Consider the following 21,256-nt stretch of genomic DNA (forward strand, 5'->3'; position numbering starts at 1 on the left):
TCTTCTAGCTCAGTTCCGTCTATCAGAATCAACACCAATAAATCATATGTTCTAAAGGAAAGAACTATGACTGTACCCTTGGATAGATTGGACGTTCAAGTGGAATCTTCCATCGATTTTGGTTCGTTGAAAAGGAATGGGATGGATATTGCTAACTATTTTGCCGCTCAGCATATGATACAATACGTTAGTATGCTGAATGGTCCTTCTTACATGAATCTGGTGAAAGACTTTTGGGTTAGGGCAGAAGTGTTCGACAGAAAAGCTGTTGAAGAAGAAGAATCTGAGATGGTAAAGAAGAACCCTAAGCTGAAAGGGAAATCAAGAACAGAAATGGGTTTGAAACCGTTTGAAGGAACTGAGATAAGGTCTGCTGTGATGGGAATGGAGATCAGTATTACTGCAGACATCATTGCAAGAGTATGCAGATGTGAAAACACTGGTTTATATCAGGTGGATGCTGTTAAAAGCCAGTGGGAAGACAAGGTCAATGAAGTCCTGTTCTAAGGAAATGCTAAGGGAAAATCTTCAGAACTATCACCTGTTCACAAGGTTTTCAAGAAGATTATGTCAGAATGCATTTTCCAAAAGGGAGGAGGTACAGATAGTCCATCTTTGGATCACAAGGTAGTTTTGTACTGTCTTGCAACTTATCAAAGAATAAATCTGCCAAAGTACATCCTTCATCACATGTGCTGGGCACTGAAGGAAAGCCAAAAGAATGGAAGAAGGCAGATTCCCTTTGGAAGACTACTTTCTGAAATTTTTGTTCAAATGAAGCTTCTGAAGTATCTCAGAGAAACAGGAGTATCTTCAGATGAAGAACTAGGAACTGTTGTTGAAAAAATCATTAGTGGAAAGACTCTGAAGTCTATGAAGCTAATTGATAATGTAGTCACTTCCAAAGAGGATTTGGCTGTAGAAACTGTTCAATCAGATCTAATGACAGATTTCCCCTCAATCTATAAAGAGGATAATCCTGAGGTTCTGTATCAGTTCATCAAAGCTCACTTTGAGCTTACTGGTACGATCATCAGTGTTGCATCTATTCCTGAGAAGATTGGAGGAGCACCTCTCAAAATTAAAGGGAAGAGATCAAGAAAAGAAACTAAGGTTGAGGTTGCAGCACCAAAGCCCAAGAAATCCAAAACAAATGTTTCTGCTTCTGAAGAAGCTGCTGCTTCTGAAGAAGTTCCTGCTTCTGAAGAAGATGTTCAGAAGCAGAGAAACAAAAAATCTGATGCTAGGGAAGCTGCTCTTCAAACCATCAGAAGCAAGAGATCAAGGAATTTGAAGACTTCTGAAGGACGCACGGAGGAATATACTGAACAGCTAGGAGCTTGGGAAGAAGAGGCAAGTCCTCAGAAGGCTAAGAAGACTAAGAATGATAAGCCAAGTGTAATGCCAATGTTTGTACCTACAGAAGAACAATGGCAATATGCTAGAGAGTATACTACTTCTGAGATGGCTAAGATGAAGCAGTTGAGACAGCAGAAGAAAAGGGAGGAACAACTCAAGGCTGCAGGGTATGAGCTTGCTCCTGAAAAGGCTGCTGAGATGGCTGCTTTAGCTGCTGAATTGGAACAAGAAACTGTCAAGGAAGGAGCAGCATTGTTATCACAAGCTTTGAAAGATAAGCATGCTTCAGGAGCTACTTCATCAGAACCAACTTCTAAAGCTTCAGAAGCAGCTCATCCAGAAGGTAATTCTTGAGGTACTTCCTTAAAAGCTAAAGTCAATACTCAGATTCCAGACCTTCCAATTTCACCCTCTTCACCCTCATCATCCTCAACTGAATCAGATGACAAACCTCTTAGTCAACACATTGAAAAACTCCTAAACCTCAAACCTACCAAACTAACAACCTATGGAACAATTGATTATGAGCAGACCCAAATTGAATTCTCTAAACAGAGGATAAAAATCTGTGAAAAATTTAATTTGCCTGCTGATCACTTCTTTCAACCACCTATTCCAGAAGCTGTTAGTATCCAACACCCTGAAACCAACCCACAAAATGACCAAACTCCACAAAAAGCCTCTGAAGTAGTTTCAGAAGCAACTATTTCAGAAAACCCCCCACAACAAGAATCTTCAACCCTTCACAACCTAGAAAGACATTTAGGTGGTGAAATGCAACCAACACCCACAAAGGCCTCTAAGACAGTCCCTGAAAAGACTGTTTTGGAAAACCAACAAACAACCGCACAAACTGAAACAATCATCCCTGAGCAAACTGTTCCTGAACAAATTGTTCCTGAACAGGTTGCTTCTGACCAAGAACAAGGTGCTTCTGAACAATCTGTTCATGAACACAATGTTTCTAACCAACAACAAACTAACACAGAACAAAAACAACAACAACAACAACCAGAATCACCAACAATTGACTTAACCACTCCTGAACATCAAACAGCTTCTGACCAACCTTCTACATCTCAATCAACCATTCCTGAACCTTCACCCATCCCAGACACCATCCTAGAATCTGAGTATATTGATGAACAACTTATCAGGTTAAGTGATGAGATTCAGACACTGATTCTTCTCAGAACAGTTCCTGTACCTCCCATTCACTATCTTGATCAATGGATGGATCTGAAGAAGGGCTTTAATGAGCTGCTGGATCAACTTAGCTCAAAATGTGTCTCATCCCACTCTGCTATGCTGAAGAAAATGTTGGATGATATGCATGAAGCAGCTAGAGTGAAAGAGTTGGATTTTTTGCCTTTGTTAGCCAACACTCCTTTCTATCCAGAAGCTGATTACATCTCAAGGGCTGATAGAATTCAAGAAGGGCTGAGAAGAAGACTGAGAGCCAAGGATGAAGAACTTCAGAAGCAGTCTGAGCAGATTAAATACTTATTGGAACAAGTGTCTAAGCTATCCAAACCTTAGTTGCACACCAATTTTGATTGTCTAGATTTTGTTTTAAGTATTGAATTGCTTTGACTACGTATTTTAACTGATTTATCATTGCTTCTGAATCAATTCAACATTTCTCATGCTATTTATAAGTTGTTGCTCTGAAAAATAATTGATGTATTTTTGTGATTTTGGCTCTGATACACTGTTTTCCTTCTGTTGCTCTGATACTCTTTCTTTTGATTTTACTTACTTTTTGTTGATGACAAAAGGGGGAGTAGATGTATAGTATTTTAAGGCTGAGCCCCATTGAATTAACTTGATTAAAGTTAAATTTTTGATGAGCTTTGCTCTGAACCACTTCTAATTTTTTTTTAATACTTCTGATATTCCTTGAGTATTTTATTGAAATTTAATTAATGAGTATAGAACTCAGGGGGAGCTTACAAACCTCACCTTAAAGATCTATTAGACTTAGGGGGAGCTTTCAAACCTCTATCCCAGTAGTCAACTTATTAATTAGATCAACAGCAATTGAACATTTTTAAATACTATTGTTTGTCATCATCAAAAAGGGGGAGATTGTTGGAATAAAATGTGTTTCACAATGAACCTTAATGAGTTTTGATGATAACAAGGTATTAAAAATTGTCAATTGGTTATTGCTAATAATTGTTCAAGTGTACAGGACCAAAGGCTAGTCAAGTAATTTCAATAGGTCTTGGAAGAACAATGGAAAGCGAAAGAATTCTAAGCATCTGAAGAAAACTGCGTCTGAAGCTTAAAGTGCTTCTGAAGCTGAAGTGCATCTGAAGTGATGATGTCATCAGAAGCAGAAGTTCATCAGAAGCAAAAGGTCATCAGAAGCAAGGTTTTCATCAGAAGCGATATCATCACCAGAAGCTACATTTAATCCGTAAATTCAAACTGAAGATCCAAAGTAGCTGTTTCTCATTTCAACCTTATCTAAGAAGAACGAAGAATTGAAAGGGAGGTATCAACGGTCATTTGGATAGCACTGAGTATTTGTCCTTCGTTAATAGAGTTGACAAAGTACAAGTGTACAACCACTACCTCCACTACTCTGTTTTGTCCACGCTACAAGACAAGACAACAGCTATGCTTGCAGAATTTGTGCCTTCAAGATGGGAATGAATTTGAAGCTAATTCTTCAAAGGACTACACCCAAATCAGGCAAAGAATTACTGGTGAATGATCAAAGGATTTCAAACGACTCTTTAGACGTGCTAATCATCTCAACGTCTCTTTCACGCCTCTATATAAAGGAGTGAAGACTTGAAGATTGTAGATAGAGATATACAAGTTAAAAAGCGCCAAAACTCTGTCAATTTGATTCTACAAAGCACACTGAATTTCTGCACTGATTTGATACATCTTAGAAATTCAAAAGTCTAGAGTCTTTAACGTATTGTGTTGTGAACACCACTGATTGTATATCAAGTGTTCAAGTCAAACTTATTTCATTGTATTTTTGTTTGATCATAAGCCTCTTGCCTGCGTGCTTGAGCATTAGAAGACTCTTGCTTAGTGCTTGAGCATTGGAAGACTCTTGCGTGTGTGCTTGAGCATTTTTTGAGAAGTCTCATACTTAGAGAGTATTGAGCATTTTGTAATCTTTGTGATTATAGTGAAATCTCCTTGGAAGTGCAAGGGGGACTGGACTACTTCCGTGTTGTGGAAGGAACCAGGATAACTGCTTGTGTCTTTGTCTTTCTTTTCTCTGCTTTGATCTTTTCCGCTGCATATCTGATTCTGGTCATCACATCAGAAGCATTCTCAAACTGCTTCTGAAGTACTATCAGAAGAAGAATTTTTAGAGAGAAAAAGAAAACACAATTCAACCCCCCCCCCCATTCTCAAACTGATTATAGTGAAATCTTCTTGTGTTTTTTCTCACCTTCAAAGTTTGCTTCACGAATTCATTTAACCATTTAACGAATTTCATAATGCTTCACGAAAGAAGGCTTGCAAACTCCGGAAGTTGCAAATTCATTAGTGTTCTATGTAAAAATTTAATTAAAATTTGATCAAAATTAGGGGTATGGAATACTGAAACCATAAGTATGATTTAATGGTTTTGATAGTGTTATATGTAAAACCATACTTATGGTGTAATGGTTTTAGATGAATTTATTATCGGTATATGGTTCTAACAGTTATTTTAGGCCCAAGAATGTTGAATTTAATTAAAATTTGATCAAAATTAGGGGTATGGAATACTGAAACCATAAGTATGGTTTAATGGTTTTGATAGTGTTCTATGTAAAACCATACTTATGGTGTAATGGTTTTAGATGAAATTATTATCGGTACAAAGTTCTAATGGTTTTGTAAATAAAAACAAATATGATAAGAATGTTCAATTTAATTAAAATTTATAAGAATGTTCAAATGGGAAACCAAACTAATTGTCTAATGGTTTTGTAGCAACCTATAATCATCAATACATAACAATAAAGAATGTGAATGTATAATTTCCAATAGATCATTTCAAAATATTCCCAGTAAAATCTATTACAAACTTATAACATAAAAACAATCAATCAGTGACCGTTTTTTTTTTTAAAGCTTCATCATCTCTCTTTTGTTTCTTCCGATTTATAAGGAATTTATGCCTTTCTCTAGCTTTTTCATAATCACTTTTAAGTCGCTTCTTTGACTTAATTGGATTTGGTCTTTCTTTGAACTTTGGTGTAGTGGACTTCACCCCAGCAGATGGTTCACCGACAGCAGCTCCTTTTGAAGACTTGGATGATGATGTCACGGAAGATGGGTCTGTACAACTCCTCTGCCTTTTTCCCAGCTTCAAGAACACCGTCGAGAAAAATTTCAGATGCCTCCGGATCTGCACAAAAACGTGTAGAAAGCTGAACGGTAACAGCACAAATTTGTTGATATCGTTGTGCTTGAGTGGTGTCTTCAGTGCCAACATTGATGGTAGATTTCAGCTTATCAACAGACGGACGCACATCTCTAGTCCAACGCTTTAAAACATATTGTCCAGGTATTGTCTTCAAAAAATGATATTGCACATAACCACCTAAGAACTCAAAGATCTTCAAAACATGTCGACATAAAAAGCCCCTGTTCTCAAACATACGACATGAACAACTAAATTTTTTGCTTCTAATGTCAACTGTGACAACCCTTTCATCAAGTCGATCATGATCTTCAAAACTTGGGAAAAGGTTTTCTTGAAGTTCTGCATCCAAAACATCAACATTGGAAGGCCCGTCATTGTCATTATCAACATCATCATAATTATCATCAACCTTTTCAATTGTGAAAACTTTGAAAAACTTGTTAAAGGCAGACCCTTTTGTTGTGTCCTCCTCATGATAGTATTTGAAGGAAAGGTCATACTGCCTATGAATAAATGCAAAGCAAGCTGGTGTGTACTTGTTTACAACGGACCGCATCAGCTGACTATTGGGATAATTATTTTTTGTTCTAGTGTTTGCAGCCTTGAAGTCCAACTCAGCATGATTATCTCTCATTCTCTGAACTATAATGTTGAAATGACTAAAGAATCGAACAAGTGAATGGTCTGGCTGCAGAAATCCACGAAGAAAAGCATTGAAAGACTCACTTAACTGAGTTGTTTTCAGACCAGCTGTAAAATATGACTTGACCCAAGCTGAAGATCAATCCATACGATTTCCGTAAGTTTGGACAAGCCACCTAAAGTCTGAAGTAGGCCTTCCATTAAAACAATTTTTCATCATCTGATCCCAATTATAGTCGAAATCTGATTCATTGTCTACATTTGAAACGAAATTAGTTAACTCATAAAAAAAAATGCACTGTTTACACGAGAGCCAAGATTTTTCTTGGCATTCTCTGCCATGTGCCATGAACAAAGCCCGTGAAAAACACCTGGAAAAATATTCGGAATTGAACACAATAACGCACTAGCCTAGTCTGTGGTTTCTTATTGGACATACACTTCAAGAATGTTGTAAACAACCAATCAAAAGTAGCTGCTGTCTCATCGTACAATAGCGCAGCACCAAATAAAACACTCTTGCGATGATTGTCAAAACCAATAAAGGCAGCTGAAATAATGACCAATAAATGACCTAAATCAGAACAAAATACAACATATATATATAACTTACACTAAATAATGAAACCAACCCTAAATTATAATGCATTTATGCTAGTATGTAATCACAAATTATAAGAAATCACGCCTCAGCAGTGAATAAACTCAATGATAAAACACATAGACACTAAGTATTCTAATAAGTATGTACTAAAGATCGATCACACAAGACAATTTCTGGCTAAGTAAAAATGCCTGCAACTTTATCAATCTTACAGTCAATCTCGGACACATATGACAGCCACACCTAGACACTAGGCAGTTCAAAATGTACTCCTACCTATACTAACCATGCCAGAACAAAATACAACATAATTAAAGTAAACACTAATTAAAAACCTGAGAGAAGTAAAAGATACTAACCTAATGGCCGATATTGATTGTTTGTTCGGTAAGTTGTATCAAAACTGATGACATCACCAAATAGAGAATAATCTAGTTGCATAATTCCATCTGCCCAAAAAATGCTAGCTATGTCTTCTGCAGCATCAACTTGGATATCATAGTAAAAAGATGGTTTCGAGAGAGCTTCATTTCTAAAGAATTCTTGAATTACAGTTGCTTCACCAACCACCATCTCCTTTTGACGAATTGTCATTAGATAGTTCTTTAAGTCTGAAAACCGAAAAGGAAGATTCTCCGTACCTCCAACTCCTTGACCAAGAACATCATAAGACGTTCTCATCGACATTCCAGCTTTAGAATTTATTAGAGCTAGTTGTCCTTGAACTTCATTTACTTCTCTAAATGATCTCAGGTAACACAAATGCTCTGGTTTATGTAATGGATGACAGTAAGCCACATCCCATCTATAAATCTTATACACATTCAAAACTTCATCCAGCTTCAAATATATTCCAGCTTTACAACCGACCCTTTCCTCAGGTTTTTCTTTCACTTTCACAAACTCAATAACCAGTGGACTGTTTGATGTTGGCCTGTTGTTAGGATTAAGCAAACTCCCCTTCTTGAAACCTTGTTTGTTACAAACATAACGCACATAATGTACCTTATCTGATTTCTTATTTTGTGAATTATTCTTCGACTTCAACATAGTCCTAATAGAAAATCCAGTGTTAATTATATGCATAATTACCATAAAAATCTTCAATCTCTTTAATAGATTGAAAGACTAAAGACTTCCATGATTCTTCATTGCTAGGGGAGTAACATTGAGAACTATCAGCATGAATCATTGAAGAAGTTTCAACACTCAGTTGTCCACTCTCAACATGAATCAGTGATGAAGTTTAAACACTCAGTTGTCCACTCTCAGATGAAGTTGATATCAAATCCATTGAAAACAGCAACAAACACTATTAAGAGCAAACAACCATTAGATATCATAAATTGAAACTACAGCTGAAGCAAAGTTGAAGCTAATATGCCAAAACCAATATACTGTGTAAATGGTTTCAGAAAGTTTTACTCTGAAACCATTTTGCTCTGGAAATGGTTTCAGAGTGTTGATTTGAAAATACAACTGAAGCAAAATTGATTCTTATACAAATCTAAAAATGAAGCTTATTGATACAACTGAATCACTAAATTTGAATCACTAAATTGATACTATACTAAGAACAAATTCGAAATTTGAATCAAAACCTAAATTCGAAATTGGAATCAAAAACTAAATACAACAAAAATGATATACATGATTACCTCTTCAAAATTGCAGTACGAATTTGCTGGAGATAGCCGGAATTTGTACTGGAGATAGCCGGAATTTGCTGGTGAAATCGCGAAACCTAGACGGTGAGAAAGGGTGAAAATCGCGAAACCTAGACGGTGAAATAACGTCGCAATCACGGCTGGAAAACGACGTCGGAGCGGCGAGCAAACGTGAAGCAATCGCCGGTGAAATCGGAACGAGCGCGAGCGGCGGCGGTGATGGCGGTGTCGAGTTCTCGTCGGGCACAACTGACTCCGGTGATGAAGAAAGCGTCGGTGATGAAGACAAACACAACGACGGTGGTTTCCGGCGAGGTTGTGAGAGTTTGGTTTCGTCGGGCACAACTGACTCAATCAATGAATGTGAGATCTGAATGTGGGAGCTGAAGACCGTAGGATTATTACAAGTGTCTAATCGATCCGATGGCTGTGAAGACCTTATGCATGGTGCATAAGTTATGGCTTATGCACCATAACTTTTGCCCGTTAGGGGCTTGATGCCCTAGATTGGTACCACATGCATATAAGAGGTCTAAGTTGCATAGTCAAGTTGGAGTCGCATTTGTCGAGTCAAAGATGTTTAAGTTGCCAGTTGTTGAAGCTGTGATTCTTTATATGAACTATTAAAGATGTGATATATGATATATTATTGTCTATGATGAATATTATGATGATTTTAGGTTGTTAAATATAATTATTGAATTATATGCTTATTATTATTGTTTTGTGAAATCTCACCCCTTCTGCTTGGAAATGTTGCTCTTCGTATGAGTAACTTGCAGGTAACCAAGAATAGTTGATGTCGTGTGAGCTTTCTCTCTCGTGTGTCTTAGGTGCTCTGATACGTAACAGGATGAGAACTTGTTATTGTTTTTCTATTCCTTACGTATTGAATAAATTCCCCTGCGAAGTATTAAAGATTTTGTTATTGAATTTTAAAGGATAAATAGTTTATTCATTTTTATGATTTTAAGAAAACAATGTGACATTCCGTTTATGTGAATACTCTGATTATTTTTATGAAATTTTTATGTTGGAAAAACGGGGTGTTACAAAATGTTTATAGGGTTTATGAATTTATTTATTAAAAAATATTTTATAAAACAAAGTTATTAATAAAATTACTATTTTCATGTTTTTTAATAGAAAAATGAAGAAAAAGATTAACTTGTGCACATTTTAATAGATAAATGACGTAAATGGGACAAAAAAAAAATAAAGGACTAATGTGTTACAAATAAATAAGATAAAGGACATTTAGTGTAATTTTGCTTAAAAAAATTGACTCATTTATTTGACATTTAATATTACATTTTGTATATTACATTTTGATTAGTTGATATCTTGAAGGGGTAAATACTCTCTAAACAAGAGAGGGTAATGTAAAAGAAAACCTAGCCCACGGGTTTGTTGCTTGTTTAAAATTAACATATATTCCAAATATTTTGAAAACATTTCTTAATTAAGGAATCTGCCATAAAATATTTTGACGATAAAGTCGTGTATTTGATTAATTTTTAAAGTAAAAGTGTTATTTATTTATTTTTTTGTCTATTTTTAAGGAGACAACTAAAGTGAGTTTTTCCTTAAAAAAAACTAAAGTGACTTTTTTTTTTATCCACACAACTAAAGAGAGTTTATTGACCCGGGAAATTTTTTTCAAGATAAAATTGTGCACAGTTCTTTTATATTAAATCATATACTATTATATTAGTATGAGGATTAACTTTTGATGCCACTCAATAAACAGTGGAAAAACTCTTAACATTTTTGATGCTATTGTTAACTTTATCAGAAAAGTCATTTTCATACTTCAACATAAAATTTCCCTTAATTATAATCTTTTCTTTAGAGTGACGTTAATTATGCTTGTATTTTGAAGGTAAAATTTCTTTTTGTAAAATAATTAACCAACTTCCTATTAGTTAAACATTCCTTATCTAATCTTAAGGCACCGATTGATGAGACGTTATCAATCATCAAGATTAAAAGGAAAAATCTTATCACCAATATCATCATAACACCGTTTCTCGGAGTTGCACCTAATCAAATCTATATAAATACACACACCCTATGCCCTAATAATCCACCATTATCACTAAAAACAGTAACCCTACCCTACATATTGTTATCATCATCGTATATTCATATTCAAAACCATGGCAAGAGATAACATGGAATTGTTTTCTTCGATACTAAAACCACTTCTTCTTGCAATCGTTTCTTTCCTACCCTCCCAAGAAGCCACAAGGACACCTATTCTTCTCCAAAAATGGTCAAAGATATGGCAATCTGAAGAAAACATCGACTTCAATGAAAACTTCTTTGTGGATTCAACTTCTGATGAAAACAAACAAGAACAAAGAAAAGTTTTCATCAACTTTATTACGAGTTGGATCGCACACTTTCCTAGCCGCGCCATTAACAGGTTTTCTCTCACGGTTTCGAATCCTCAAACTTGTGGGGAAACAATTGAGCGTTGTGTTGCTTTCACGATACAACGGGGAGTGAAAGAGTTAATTCTTGATTTCCCGGATCCAAAATGGGAAGATAATGATTTTGATGGTAAACATGCGTTGTTTCAATTGCCAACGCATGTTTATCAACTCGGATTGTCGCTTGAATCACTAAAACTGTATTCTTGTGGTTTCGATGCGCAAGATTTTCTTAACTTTGGTGCACTCAAAGACTTATCTTTGGGTTGGATTGAAGTTAAAATCAAAACCCTAAAAAAATTGTTATCAATTTGTAGGACGATTGAAAGTTTGAATCTTAAGAAATGCTGGAATTTGGCGAACTTTGATTTGGGAGATGAACCACTTGGATTAACAAGATTGGTGGTAAACAAGTGTGATTCTGAGTATTTCATATTTAATGCACCAAATCTGAAATACTTCAAATATTCTGGAGTTGTGTTTACTTCAGATATTAATGTTAGGGCTATAGAAGAGGTAGACATTGATTTTTCTCAAGAATCAGAATTCAATGAACGTGGCAACGAACTCTGCCAAATCCTTCATGATTTCTCCGCCGCCAATATTCTAACTGTTTGCAGTTATCTACTTCAGGTACTCTTTTAATTAATTTTTTTTTTTTTGGCTTTCACACCGGTTTCCGAGCGACTAATCCGGCTCGTGCGTAGAGGCATGTGCACTGGCCAAGTGTTGTTCTCCATGGGAATCGAATCCGGTATTCTTCGGGTACGTCCTTGGAAGGAGCTCCTTGCCACTGGAGCCCAAACAACTTGGTTAATTAATTCCTTATTAATGATTATATATAGTTGGCATGAATTTTGTGTGAGTATATATAAATTGATTTTACTCTAAAATTTAATGAGTCATTAATGTTGTTTTAATTTAATTTGCATTGTACATACATATATTAGGTCGTTCCATCTGGAGATGAACCGGTGAAGATGCAAAGTGCTTTGAATGTAAAACATTTGACTCTAAAGACTAAAATGCATTCATATGAGCTTTGTGGATTTGAATTCATGCTCAACAGTTGCCCATTGCTTGAAAAACTCATATTGGACATAAGTCCACAACTTATATTTGAGGTCAGTCAAATACTTTACATTTCTCTCTCTCAATACTTAACATTGTAATCATTGATATGGTTTGATTTTTAATACTTTTGAATGATTGGTTGTATATATTACAGGACTATACACTTCCCTATCAAGTAGACCTTAAGAAATTTTGGCAAACTCGTCGAGTGTTTCCTGAATGCTTGAAAAATAGTTTGAAGGTGGTAGAAGTAATTGGATTGAGAGCCACAAACGAAGAACTTATGACTTGTTGCTTTCTTATGCAAGGAAAAGTTTTGGAACAGATTAATATTAAGTTGTGGAATGAAGATGATGGTAAAGAAGAATTTCGACGTGGATCTGCACAACTTTTAGTCAAAGCTCAAAAGGGTTCAAAGAATTTGCAAATATCAATTGATTGAGTAATGTGATCTTGTAATATTAGATTATTCGATAAAGTCTTGTTCCATGATTCTATCTTTCGTACTTAACTAAGGTGTGTTCAATAAAGTATTGTTCCGTAATCCCTCTCATTCCAAAATATGACATTGTTTGATCATATGATATTGTTTGATTATATGTACCATTCATATAACATATTTTGATCATATTTATTTTATTATATAAAGATAAATAATATCATAGAAGATGTTGTTAGATTTTTGTCGATAAATTTTTTTTTTTTGACTATGATAAATATTTTTAAAATATCAAATTTTTAATGGTGAATGCATCAAATACTTTTTAAGGATATTTAAAATCATTTTTCTCTCTGTTTCATTTATACACGTTTTCATAATATGTGTGCAAAAGACTCAATTATTTTGAGACCGAGGGAGTAATTTTTAGTAATATATCATTAAAGATATTAAAGTCAAATATGTGCATTGGCATGGGTGTTTTAGTCAACAAGGTCACTTATTTTGATACTTGGAGAATATTATTAATTTAGGAGTTCCATGATGCTAACATTAAGTCATTTCGGTGAAACATTATGTTTTTTATATTTATTTTTTTGAAGAACTGTCATGGGGTAAATTTTATGGTACACTCGAAATTCAAGCGCATCAATACACTAAATTTTTAAATTAATAGTTTAATTAGTTGTTTTTTGAAGAAAAAAATATATTTTATATTTACAATTATAATAATTAAATCTTATTTGTAAAAAGTGTCACGAAAATTAAATTAACTTTTACAAAATTTTATTACACATAATCGAGAATATCTATTAATTTTTTATCATTAATTACTAAAATTTATAAAGCAAAAATAGTACACCTTAATTACAAGTGCACCATTAAAGTTCCCTCATTTTTACCCTAAGAAAAAAAGTTCCCTCGTTTTGGATTCGTCTAACTATTTTCATAACTTTTTTTTTCCAAAGACTCAAAAGTAACACGGTGGATGAATTGGTAGTGTAATTTCTCTCCATTGATGTTGATGGTAATTTGGATTAAGTTTCTCTTGATGTTAAAATAATGAAATAAAAACATACTTGCTTAAAGGTGCCTAAATTCAACTTTCTCCATTTTATTCTTTTATTTTTGGGTTAAATATGTTTTTAGTCCTTACATTTTGCGCCCCTTTGAAGAATAGTCCTTACATTTCATTAAATGTTTTTAAAATTTTCACATTTTATCTCTGTTATCAAAATTAGTCTCTGTTGTTAATTCTCTAACGAAATGCTGATGTGGCAGTTAGTGTGTCCCAATTATTTTAAGGTTAAATTTGTTTTTGGGACACATTAGCTTTTTCCCACAAACGGTGGGGTAAATTTGAATGAGAACATTTCCGTCCTATGAGAACGGCAAAAATTTGTTGTGTAATATGAAAAAACCGTTTCCGTAGGATACCAGAACATTTTTCTGGTCGTGGCAGACTGAGGCGTTGTCTTATCCTTTCGAGACGGTTTTTGCCATAAACGGTAACGGCATGTATAAAAGCGTAGTCTTAGGTACACTTTTAAAAACGGTTTTAAAATTTCACATTATCAACGGTTTTAAGCCGTCCCGACAAAAAATCCGTTGCCATTGACTCAAATGAAGAATGGTCTTTTCGGCGTTATCCCAACGGTTATGGATTGATGTTATTCCTGAAAGCGTTCTCTTAGACCCAAGGCTAAATATCTGCTGTAAGCTACCGCAACGCTTTTTCACCGTTGTGAATAAATTTGTAATTTTTTTAAAATTATTTTGCATTAATCATTATTTTTCCCTTACTCTGTTCATGTCAAAAATAAAACTAATATTTGACTTCAATGAAATGTTATACATACAAAATTCAAATATAATCGTAAATTCAGAATTACATACCAAATACTTGTCAATAATATATCATTCATATAGGTATCAAAAATAACATTCTTCACGATAAAGTACTCGAATATTTAATGTATACTCTCAAGTCAAAATGTCAATTATCATTTTCACCCTAAACAACACTTAAACATCAACATATGTCTTCATCTCTTGTACTTCAAAATATTGAAATTCTTCATTGATATCATCATTAACAATTCATCTGCAAAATAAAAAGAAATATATTCAATAAACAATTAAATTGTACACCCTCCGGTCACTATTATAAGAAAAAAAACTACATTTACATTCCTTCAATTAATAATGCATGTAGTCTTTATTGTAGACCACATACATCATTTAATGAATGAATCTAAAATGTTGATTTTTGCTTATAACAGTGACCGGAGGATGTATATGTCAAACACTGAGGTAGTAATTTCAAAGTCACTCCCTTCCAAAGAGACACAACAATAAAGTGTATTAAACTATTATATTTTAAACATTTGTTATCCTTCTTTTCATATGATAATACTAAACTAGTAGGTCCTCAATCAAGATCATAGGCCACCTACATAGAATATTTCTCTACTCTAAGACTAACACAAAACTCATACTTCATCACAAACTGCTCCACAACACACGTCATTAAGTTTCACATTCTACAAAATATTATAACATACCTGCTGAACCATCAACATAACTGTATTGTCCTCCATACTATGCAACAGTGGAGATATGAGCCTTATAACCACCAATAAAACCATCTTGAAAATTAATAGTAGAAGTACTCATTGGTCCAGCCTCCAATTTCCTTTTCCATAACTCATACTTCTGCAAACGACTTGTCAACTACAACAAACCATATACACTCCCAGAGAAAAAAAAAACTTAAGTCTTCTTATATTAGAGGGTTTTTTACATCGTTGCATTTATCCAAAAGGTAGAAGCAGACCATATAGTTTTGTTGATCTACACAACAATATATATCCAAAAAAATAAAATCAACTCCAATAGTGCTAAAAGTGGAAGCATGAGCCCTATAACCACTAATATTAAGTGATTAGCTTAACTTTATAGCATACATATAACTATTTGAATTTAAAGACATTAATGCACCAAAAATGCTGATTTTACAACATCAAAAGTATGTAATCCTATAATAAAGTAATTGAAACTTTACCTAGAGTGATTTTCTAAAGTTTTGTATTGTTATAAACCATAGGCCTTGCTCCAACTTATTAGTATGTAGGTTCTAATAAGATAGTAGTTGCTTTTCTTTTATTTGTCCAATAACCATTCCTGAAATCATGAACCAGTCAAATACTTCTCAATCATATATCATTCATATATCTATCAAAATAACATTGTTCAACATAAAAGACTTGTATCTTCAATGTGTAGTATACCCTAAGACACAATCAACGGAGAAGAAATAATTAAAATATATTAAAGTTCTTATAACTAAGAGTAATCACACACAAATTATAAATCACTATGTCCAACACTCCATCATCCTTCACCAAGAACCATACATCAATCACATGCTTGTACTTGACCCAATACAATACAAATAAACAAAAAGAGAAGGTTAATTGCATGACCCAACAACAAGTTAAATGGGGAAAAAATATATAAACCTTGTTGACCAGCCATTGTCAATGACAACACTGTTGATCTTTTAAAGAGCTAATAAAATGCTTTAATTCCACTGTCTCTGATTGTAATACAGAAGAAAAACAAGCATGTCACTAAGACACAAACATGAAGAAATATGCTCTTCAACGCAGTTAAACTAACTTAAGTGAATATGTTACTATTAATGAGTATATATAGGGCAAGGCTATTATAGTTCATTTGATGGACAAGATTCATAACATACTTAAACTAACTTTACTAATTTTGTTACTATTAACTATCTTACAAGAGGAATTAGAAATATGGTGTGAAATATTTTATTAATCATAGTATGTACAATAAACAATGACAAACAAAAATGGCTAGAATTAATTAACTCTTGTCCAAACTAGCTCCTATACTCATAAGTTAAGGGAAAGTGTTGTGCGCCCTTGGCCAGAAATGGCTAGACTGAAACGAGTAGTGTTAAACCAGTGGTCATGGGGAAATTAATTTGATTTCTCAAACAAATCAAACCATTCTTTGGATGCAACAAAAACCAACTCCCCCATTTACCAGCTAATAAAAAATAAAATTACAAAGCTTAAACCATATCAATACCTTCTCAAAGAGATTAAACCACTCGACTGTCCTTGAAATCTACTCTCATCTCATCAAGGCCATTGAATCAGCCAGAAGTTTCAATCTTCTCACTTTAGCAGCAGCTATCTCAGAACCACAAGAGTTACCGTTATTTCTTTTGCAGTGTATTTACAATTTCAATTGTATCAATGCATGGCTATGACTATTGTACAATGGCTCATACCTTGGTTGAAGAGTACTCACTGAAGCAACAACAAATGTCCGGATTGGTAGAGTGGTGAAGTTAGCACTATTGGTTATATGAACTTCCTATACTTTTCTCCCCTCTATCTACGTTATTAATTGGACCTTCTTCCCTTCTTATACTTGAAAGGTCGAATAATAACACCCACACTATTTGGTCAAAAGGAATGTTTAAATTGGCATGGATTGGACATGTGTTTCATCTTGGACCACTTCAAATTGAAAAAATAAAATAACACAATGGGAAGGATCATGGCTTGACAAAAAATAGTGTTATGAACCAGCCTGACACTGTGATAACAGATGAGCCCAATTCACCTACTAAGGAGGAGCTAGCTGCTAATAAGCCCAAAAGGTCCACTAATCCGCCCATCAAACTCAAGGACTATGTGGTATACAAATAAAAGTATTCTGCTAGAATATACCAAGATCTAGAAGCATCACAACACGTATTTAGTTATTAGAATATATTTCTATTACAAAAAATAATTCCTATATAAGCACACTGTACTAAGCTTGTTATTTTACTTTAACATTTATCCTCTATATAAGCACACTGTAATTTTATGGAAAGATTATGAAATAAATTTGATTCACTTTTCTTTTCTTCAATTATTCTTCAGGAGGTTTCTTAGTCCTCGAATTCTAAGAATTTTCCCACATATAGCAAATAGCTTGCTATAAAACATCACAAAACTTTATATATGGATTAGATTCCTAATCTTTCCATCAATCATTAGATCAACCGTTATATATTTTGACCACAAAAAATAGCAGATGATTATGTCTAAGGCATTATGCTAGATATTGATATTCCTCAATCCTTTTAAATAAAATAAAAATCAATAGAGAATAGCAATCATAATCAGATTATAGAAAAATCACAATTGGAATCACAATCAGTAGGAGAAAATTAAATAAATCAAAGTACAAAAGATCACAATCAGAAACCCCAACTTAACATGTGCTTACCAAATCAATACAGAACAGCAAAAAAAATCCTTTGGTTTTTATTTTCATATCCAAAATACGTGTTGTTTATGAATTGTCCCCAATGGAACCTCTGAAGATCTCTGAAGCACCGACACCTTTGATCAAGAGTGTCGATGTTTGACACCGACACATGTGATTACGTTCAAATAATTCACTTTCTCAAATCATTACCGGTGTCAACGAGTTAGTGTCTGGGACATAACTCATAACTGAAGATGGACAATATTTCGCTTTAAATTTAAATTGAATGCCGCATACTAGTATTGAATTGCAGCATTATGTATACGTAAATTACAACAACATTTCACTCAATTTCAATGTCTGATTCAAATACTATTCGAAATACATAGCCTAACTAACAACATTAAAACCATAATCAAATAAAAATTATCAACACACATCACCAATTTCAGCTTAAAAATAACAAAATCAATACATGCATTAAAAGTATCTACACACGCATTACAAGAACAGTGTGAAGTTGATTAGATTTGAAGGATTCAATTGATTACCTTAAACGCATTCCTGTAGAGAGGATTTATGATCGATGATTGCGTGTGTTTGCCGGGAAAGTTTAATCAGATTGAATTGCGAGAGAAGGATGCGATGAATAAGTCGCCGAAATTGGGGATCCGAATCAGAATCAGAGAATAGAGGGAAGAGAGATTCGGATCTGATACAAAGGTTACTAGATTTTACCGGTGGGAAGGTTCGATGAGATTTAGGGGGTTGAAGGTGCAAAGGGTTTGATGGGATTGGGAGGTTCTGAGTTGTGACTTGTTATAGTTAGAAGTTTTTTATTTTTTAATTTTGAAGGTGTAAAGAAGATTGTTTGATTAATTGAGAATATGCCAAAAAACTAGAGGGCTGAACAAAACAAATTTCATGAACCTCTAAAGCAAAATCACGATAGTTTTTAATTTTATTAAAAATAATTAAAATATATGTAATAGAACGATTATTAATTGTTATTGAAAATTTTCAATAAAATACCGTTTTGATTTCCTATACCAGGACGGTATTAAATTGTTGGATTTTTTTTTTTTAAATTGAATACCCTAACAAAAAAAAACTAGAAAATCGTTCCCTATAATACTCTACCAAAACAGTTTTTTTACATTCAAAAAATTAGGCGTTGTCGTAAAGCCAAAATGTTGTAGTGTTACTATAGAGCCATGTTATATTATTTTACAATTTCGATTACTATAATGCATTGTCATCTTGCATTATGATTTTGATAACCATATTTCTTGCAGCTTTCATGTGATATGTGACATTTGCAGGAAGAATGTCAGTCTCAATGTAAATACTCAGTTGAGATCTTTCAAAATGTTTTCCTTTGAATTTATCTGGCTTTAATTCAATGCACATCTAGTCTCTTAGCTTAATGTATTATTCTTCAACAAATGTCTAAGGAGTTAATACTAGTTTAGTTGTGTTGGATGAGTCTTCTAATTTAAAATCTTCAATTTAGAGGCACATGCAGGAAGTTAAAGCCTACTTATTGTTCCCTTGTTGTAAAGTGAGAGTCATTGGATTGAGTGAATGATGTGATGAGAATGGTTGAACTGATGATCCAAAGGCATATATATTGACTCTGCATCATTGATTCAAGCTCTCTGATGTGTGGACTTTGATGGAATATACAAATGGTCTTTCTTTTGGTTTATTAGTCTACCAATCATTTTTAAAATGTGAGGTTCGGACACATTTTCGTCATGATCATAATGAAACCATGAATTTCTCTTGTTGTTGTTTGAAGCTATGTTGTCAATAGCGCGCTATAGGAGTATGGTAGCGACTAGCAGTGGTTGGGTACAACGCGACACTTTTGGCCAGCGAGCCGCCATCAGCAATCGCGGTTGCACAACATGTGTTGAAGATTCATCATCAGCAATAGCGCTTTTGGCTTGCAGGGCGCCTATTATCTTGGACTCTGTCCTTCTTGCTGAGCTTAGCAAACAAATCGAGTTTAAATCATATTCAAGTGGTTTTGTTCATGTATAGAGCATTTCATTTTTACTGCTGCAGATAATTGTTTGAACTTGAAGAAGTCAGATGTCAGTTAGAGTTACTTGTGTTGCTGTAGAGTAACTTGTTTGGACTTGTATTAGAGCCTGCACTCTGTTAGTCCGAGGCTTGATGTGGCTGATTCATGTAATTGGTTGCCGAATTCGGGGGCTGTTTTTTCTTCTGTAAAATCATGCTATATGTTGATGTACAGCTTGTGTTTTTTCAACAATGTATGTTGATTCATGTAATTTCTTTGTAATAGGTTTCGAGTACCCCTTGTACTCGTTTTAATAAATTCTTGCTCATAAAAAAAAATTGTACTTAATCGAAGCTACTCTTTGGAATTGCATCTGTTGTACTTATGTTCAGTCAAATTTTGCGGTACTTTAATCCAATTATGTTCAGTCAAATTTTGCATCTGTTGTACTTATAGTTGTTGTAATTTTTGTCTTATTAAATATTTCAAACGTTTTTCTTATTACTAGAAAACAATTTAAATTAGAGTTATTACTTTATTTCTATTTATTGACCGGTTCCAATATCCCTTTAAATATCTCCATGACTCATCATTATTAAGAGATCCATATTTTATTCTTTGTAACCACATGTTCCTATTATTATGGTTAGTCAAAGGTTAGTGCCTACTTTACTAACTGATTTTGTTAACCTATGAGATTTGACAGTTCCTGCCATATATATTCACATACGTATGGAACAATTGAGAAGGCAATACACAAAAATATCAACCCCATATATATATACCCACATACATACTCTCTCTCATTTTTATGTGTTCCTCTAAACACAATTATTTTCTCTCATCTAAAGTATTGAGCTTCTGGGTTACATCTCCGGTTATCTTTGAGATTATTTTGAGTTGTTCTGTCACCTCCAGTTATGATTCATAACGGGGAATAACTGTTGTATCCGGGGAGGATATGCGCTTATGAGGCGGATAAAATCCTCAAGGACAGTGACTATGTCACGCCTCAGGTTAGATAAACAGTTTACTATTTTGCAGGTTATTGCTATTCATGGTTTGGCGTTTGTTTGCTCTTCTTTACCAGCCTCAAATCACCGCAATTTTAAAGATAGATAAGTCTAATGATCTCTCTTTTGCTTATTGATTTTAATGCTTATATGTTTATGCTGATTGTTATTTTGAGATAATTCACATGTCAATAAATATACAACAATAGTGTATATATACGCATATATAAAAAAATGTATGCTATTAAGAATAACATTTCTGAGATATGTTAATGACTAGATGTGCAAAATTTACTTTGACATGAT

At 33.9% G+C, this 21,256-nt stretch overlaps 2 protein-coding genes and 1 long non-coding RNA gene across 3 annotated transcripts; 1 reads left to right on the top strand and 2 right to left on the bottom strand.

Annotated features, from left to right (window-relative positions):
* Positions 1–6,689: 6,689 nt before the first annotated feature.
* Positions 6,690–7,787, bottom strand: LOC112419377 (protein FAR1-RELATED SEQUENCE 5-like). The gene is made up of 2 exons (XM_039830126.1): positions 7,355–7,787; positions 6,690–6,941 (listed from the first exon to the last, which is right to left on the bottom strand). Exons 1-2 carry the CDS (start codon positions 7,680–7,682, stop codon positions 6,694–6,696), a joined length of 576 nt encoding a protein of 191 aa, XP_039686060.1. The 5' UTR covers positions 7,683–7,787; the 3' UTR covers positions 6,690–6,693.
* A 3,034-nt stretch (positions 7,788–10,821) lies between these two features.
* LOC11422908 (putative F-box/LRR-repeat protein At5g54820) lies at positions 10,822–12,613 on the top strand. Its single transcript, XM_003595425.1, has 3 exons — positions 10,822–11,730; positions 12,048–12,221; positions 12,326–12,613. The coding sequence occupies exons 1-3, from the start codon at positions 10,822–10,824 to the stop codon at positions 12,611–12,613; spliced, it is 1,371 nt and encodes a 456-aa protein (XP_003595473.1).
* Positions 12,614–14,481: 1,868 nt separating this feature from the next.
* Positions 14,482–18,756, bottom strand: LOC112419531 (uncharacterized). The gene is made up of 3 exons (XR_003009663.2): positions 16,935–18,756; positions 16,730–16,833; positions 14,482–14,714 (listed from the first exon to the last, which is right to left on the bottom strand). It is a non-coding gene; the product is annotated as an uncharacterized lncRNA (long non-coding RNA).
* Positions 18,757–21,256: the final 2,500 nt, after the last annotated feature.

Source organism: Medicago truncatula, chromosome 2, assembly GCF_003473485.1.
Source record: "Medicago truncatula cultivar Jemalong A17 chromosome 2, MtrunA17r5.0-ANR, whole genome shotgun sequence".
Classification (NCBI taxonomy): Eukaryota; Viridiplantae; Streptophyta; class Magnoliopsida; order Fabales; family Fabaceae; genus Medicago; species Medicago truncatula.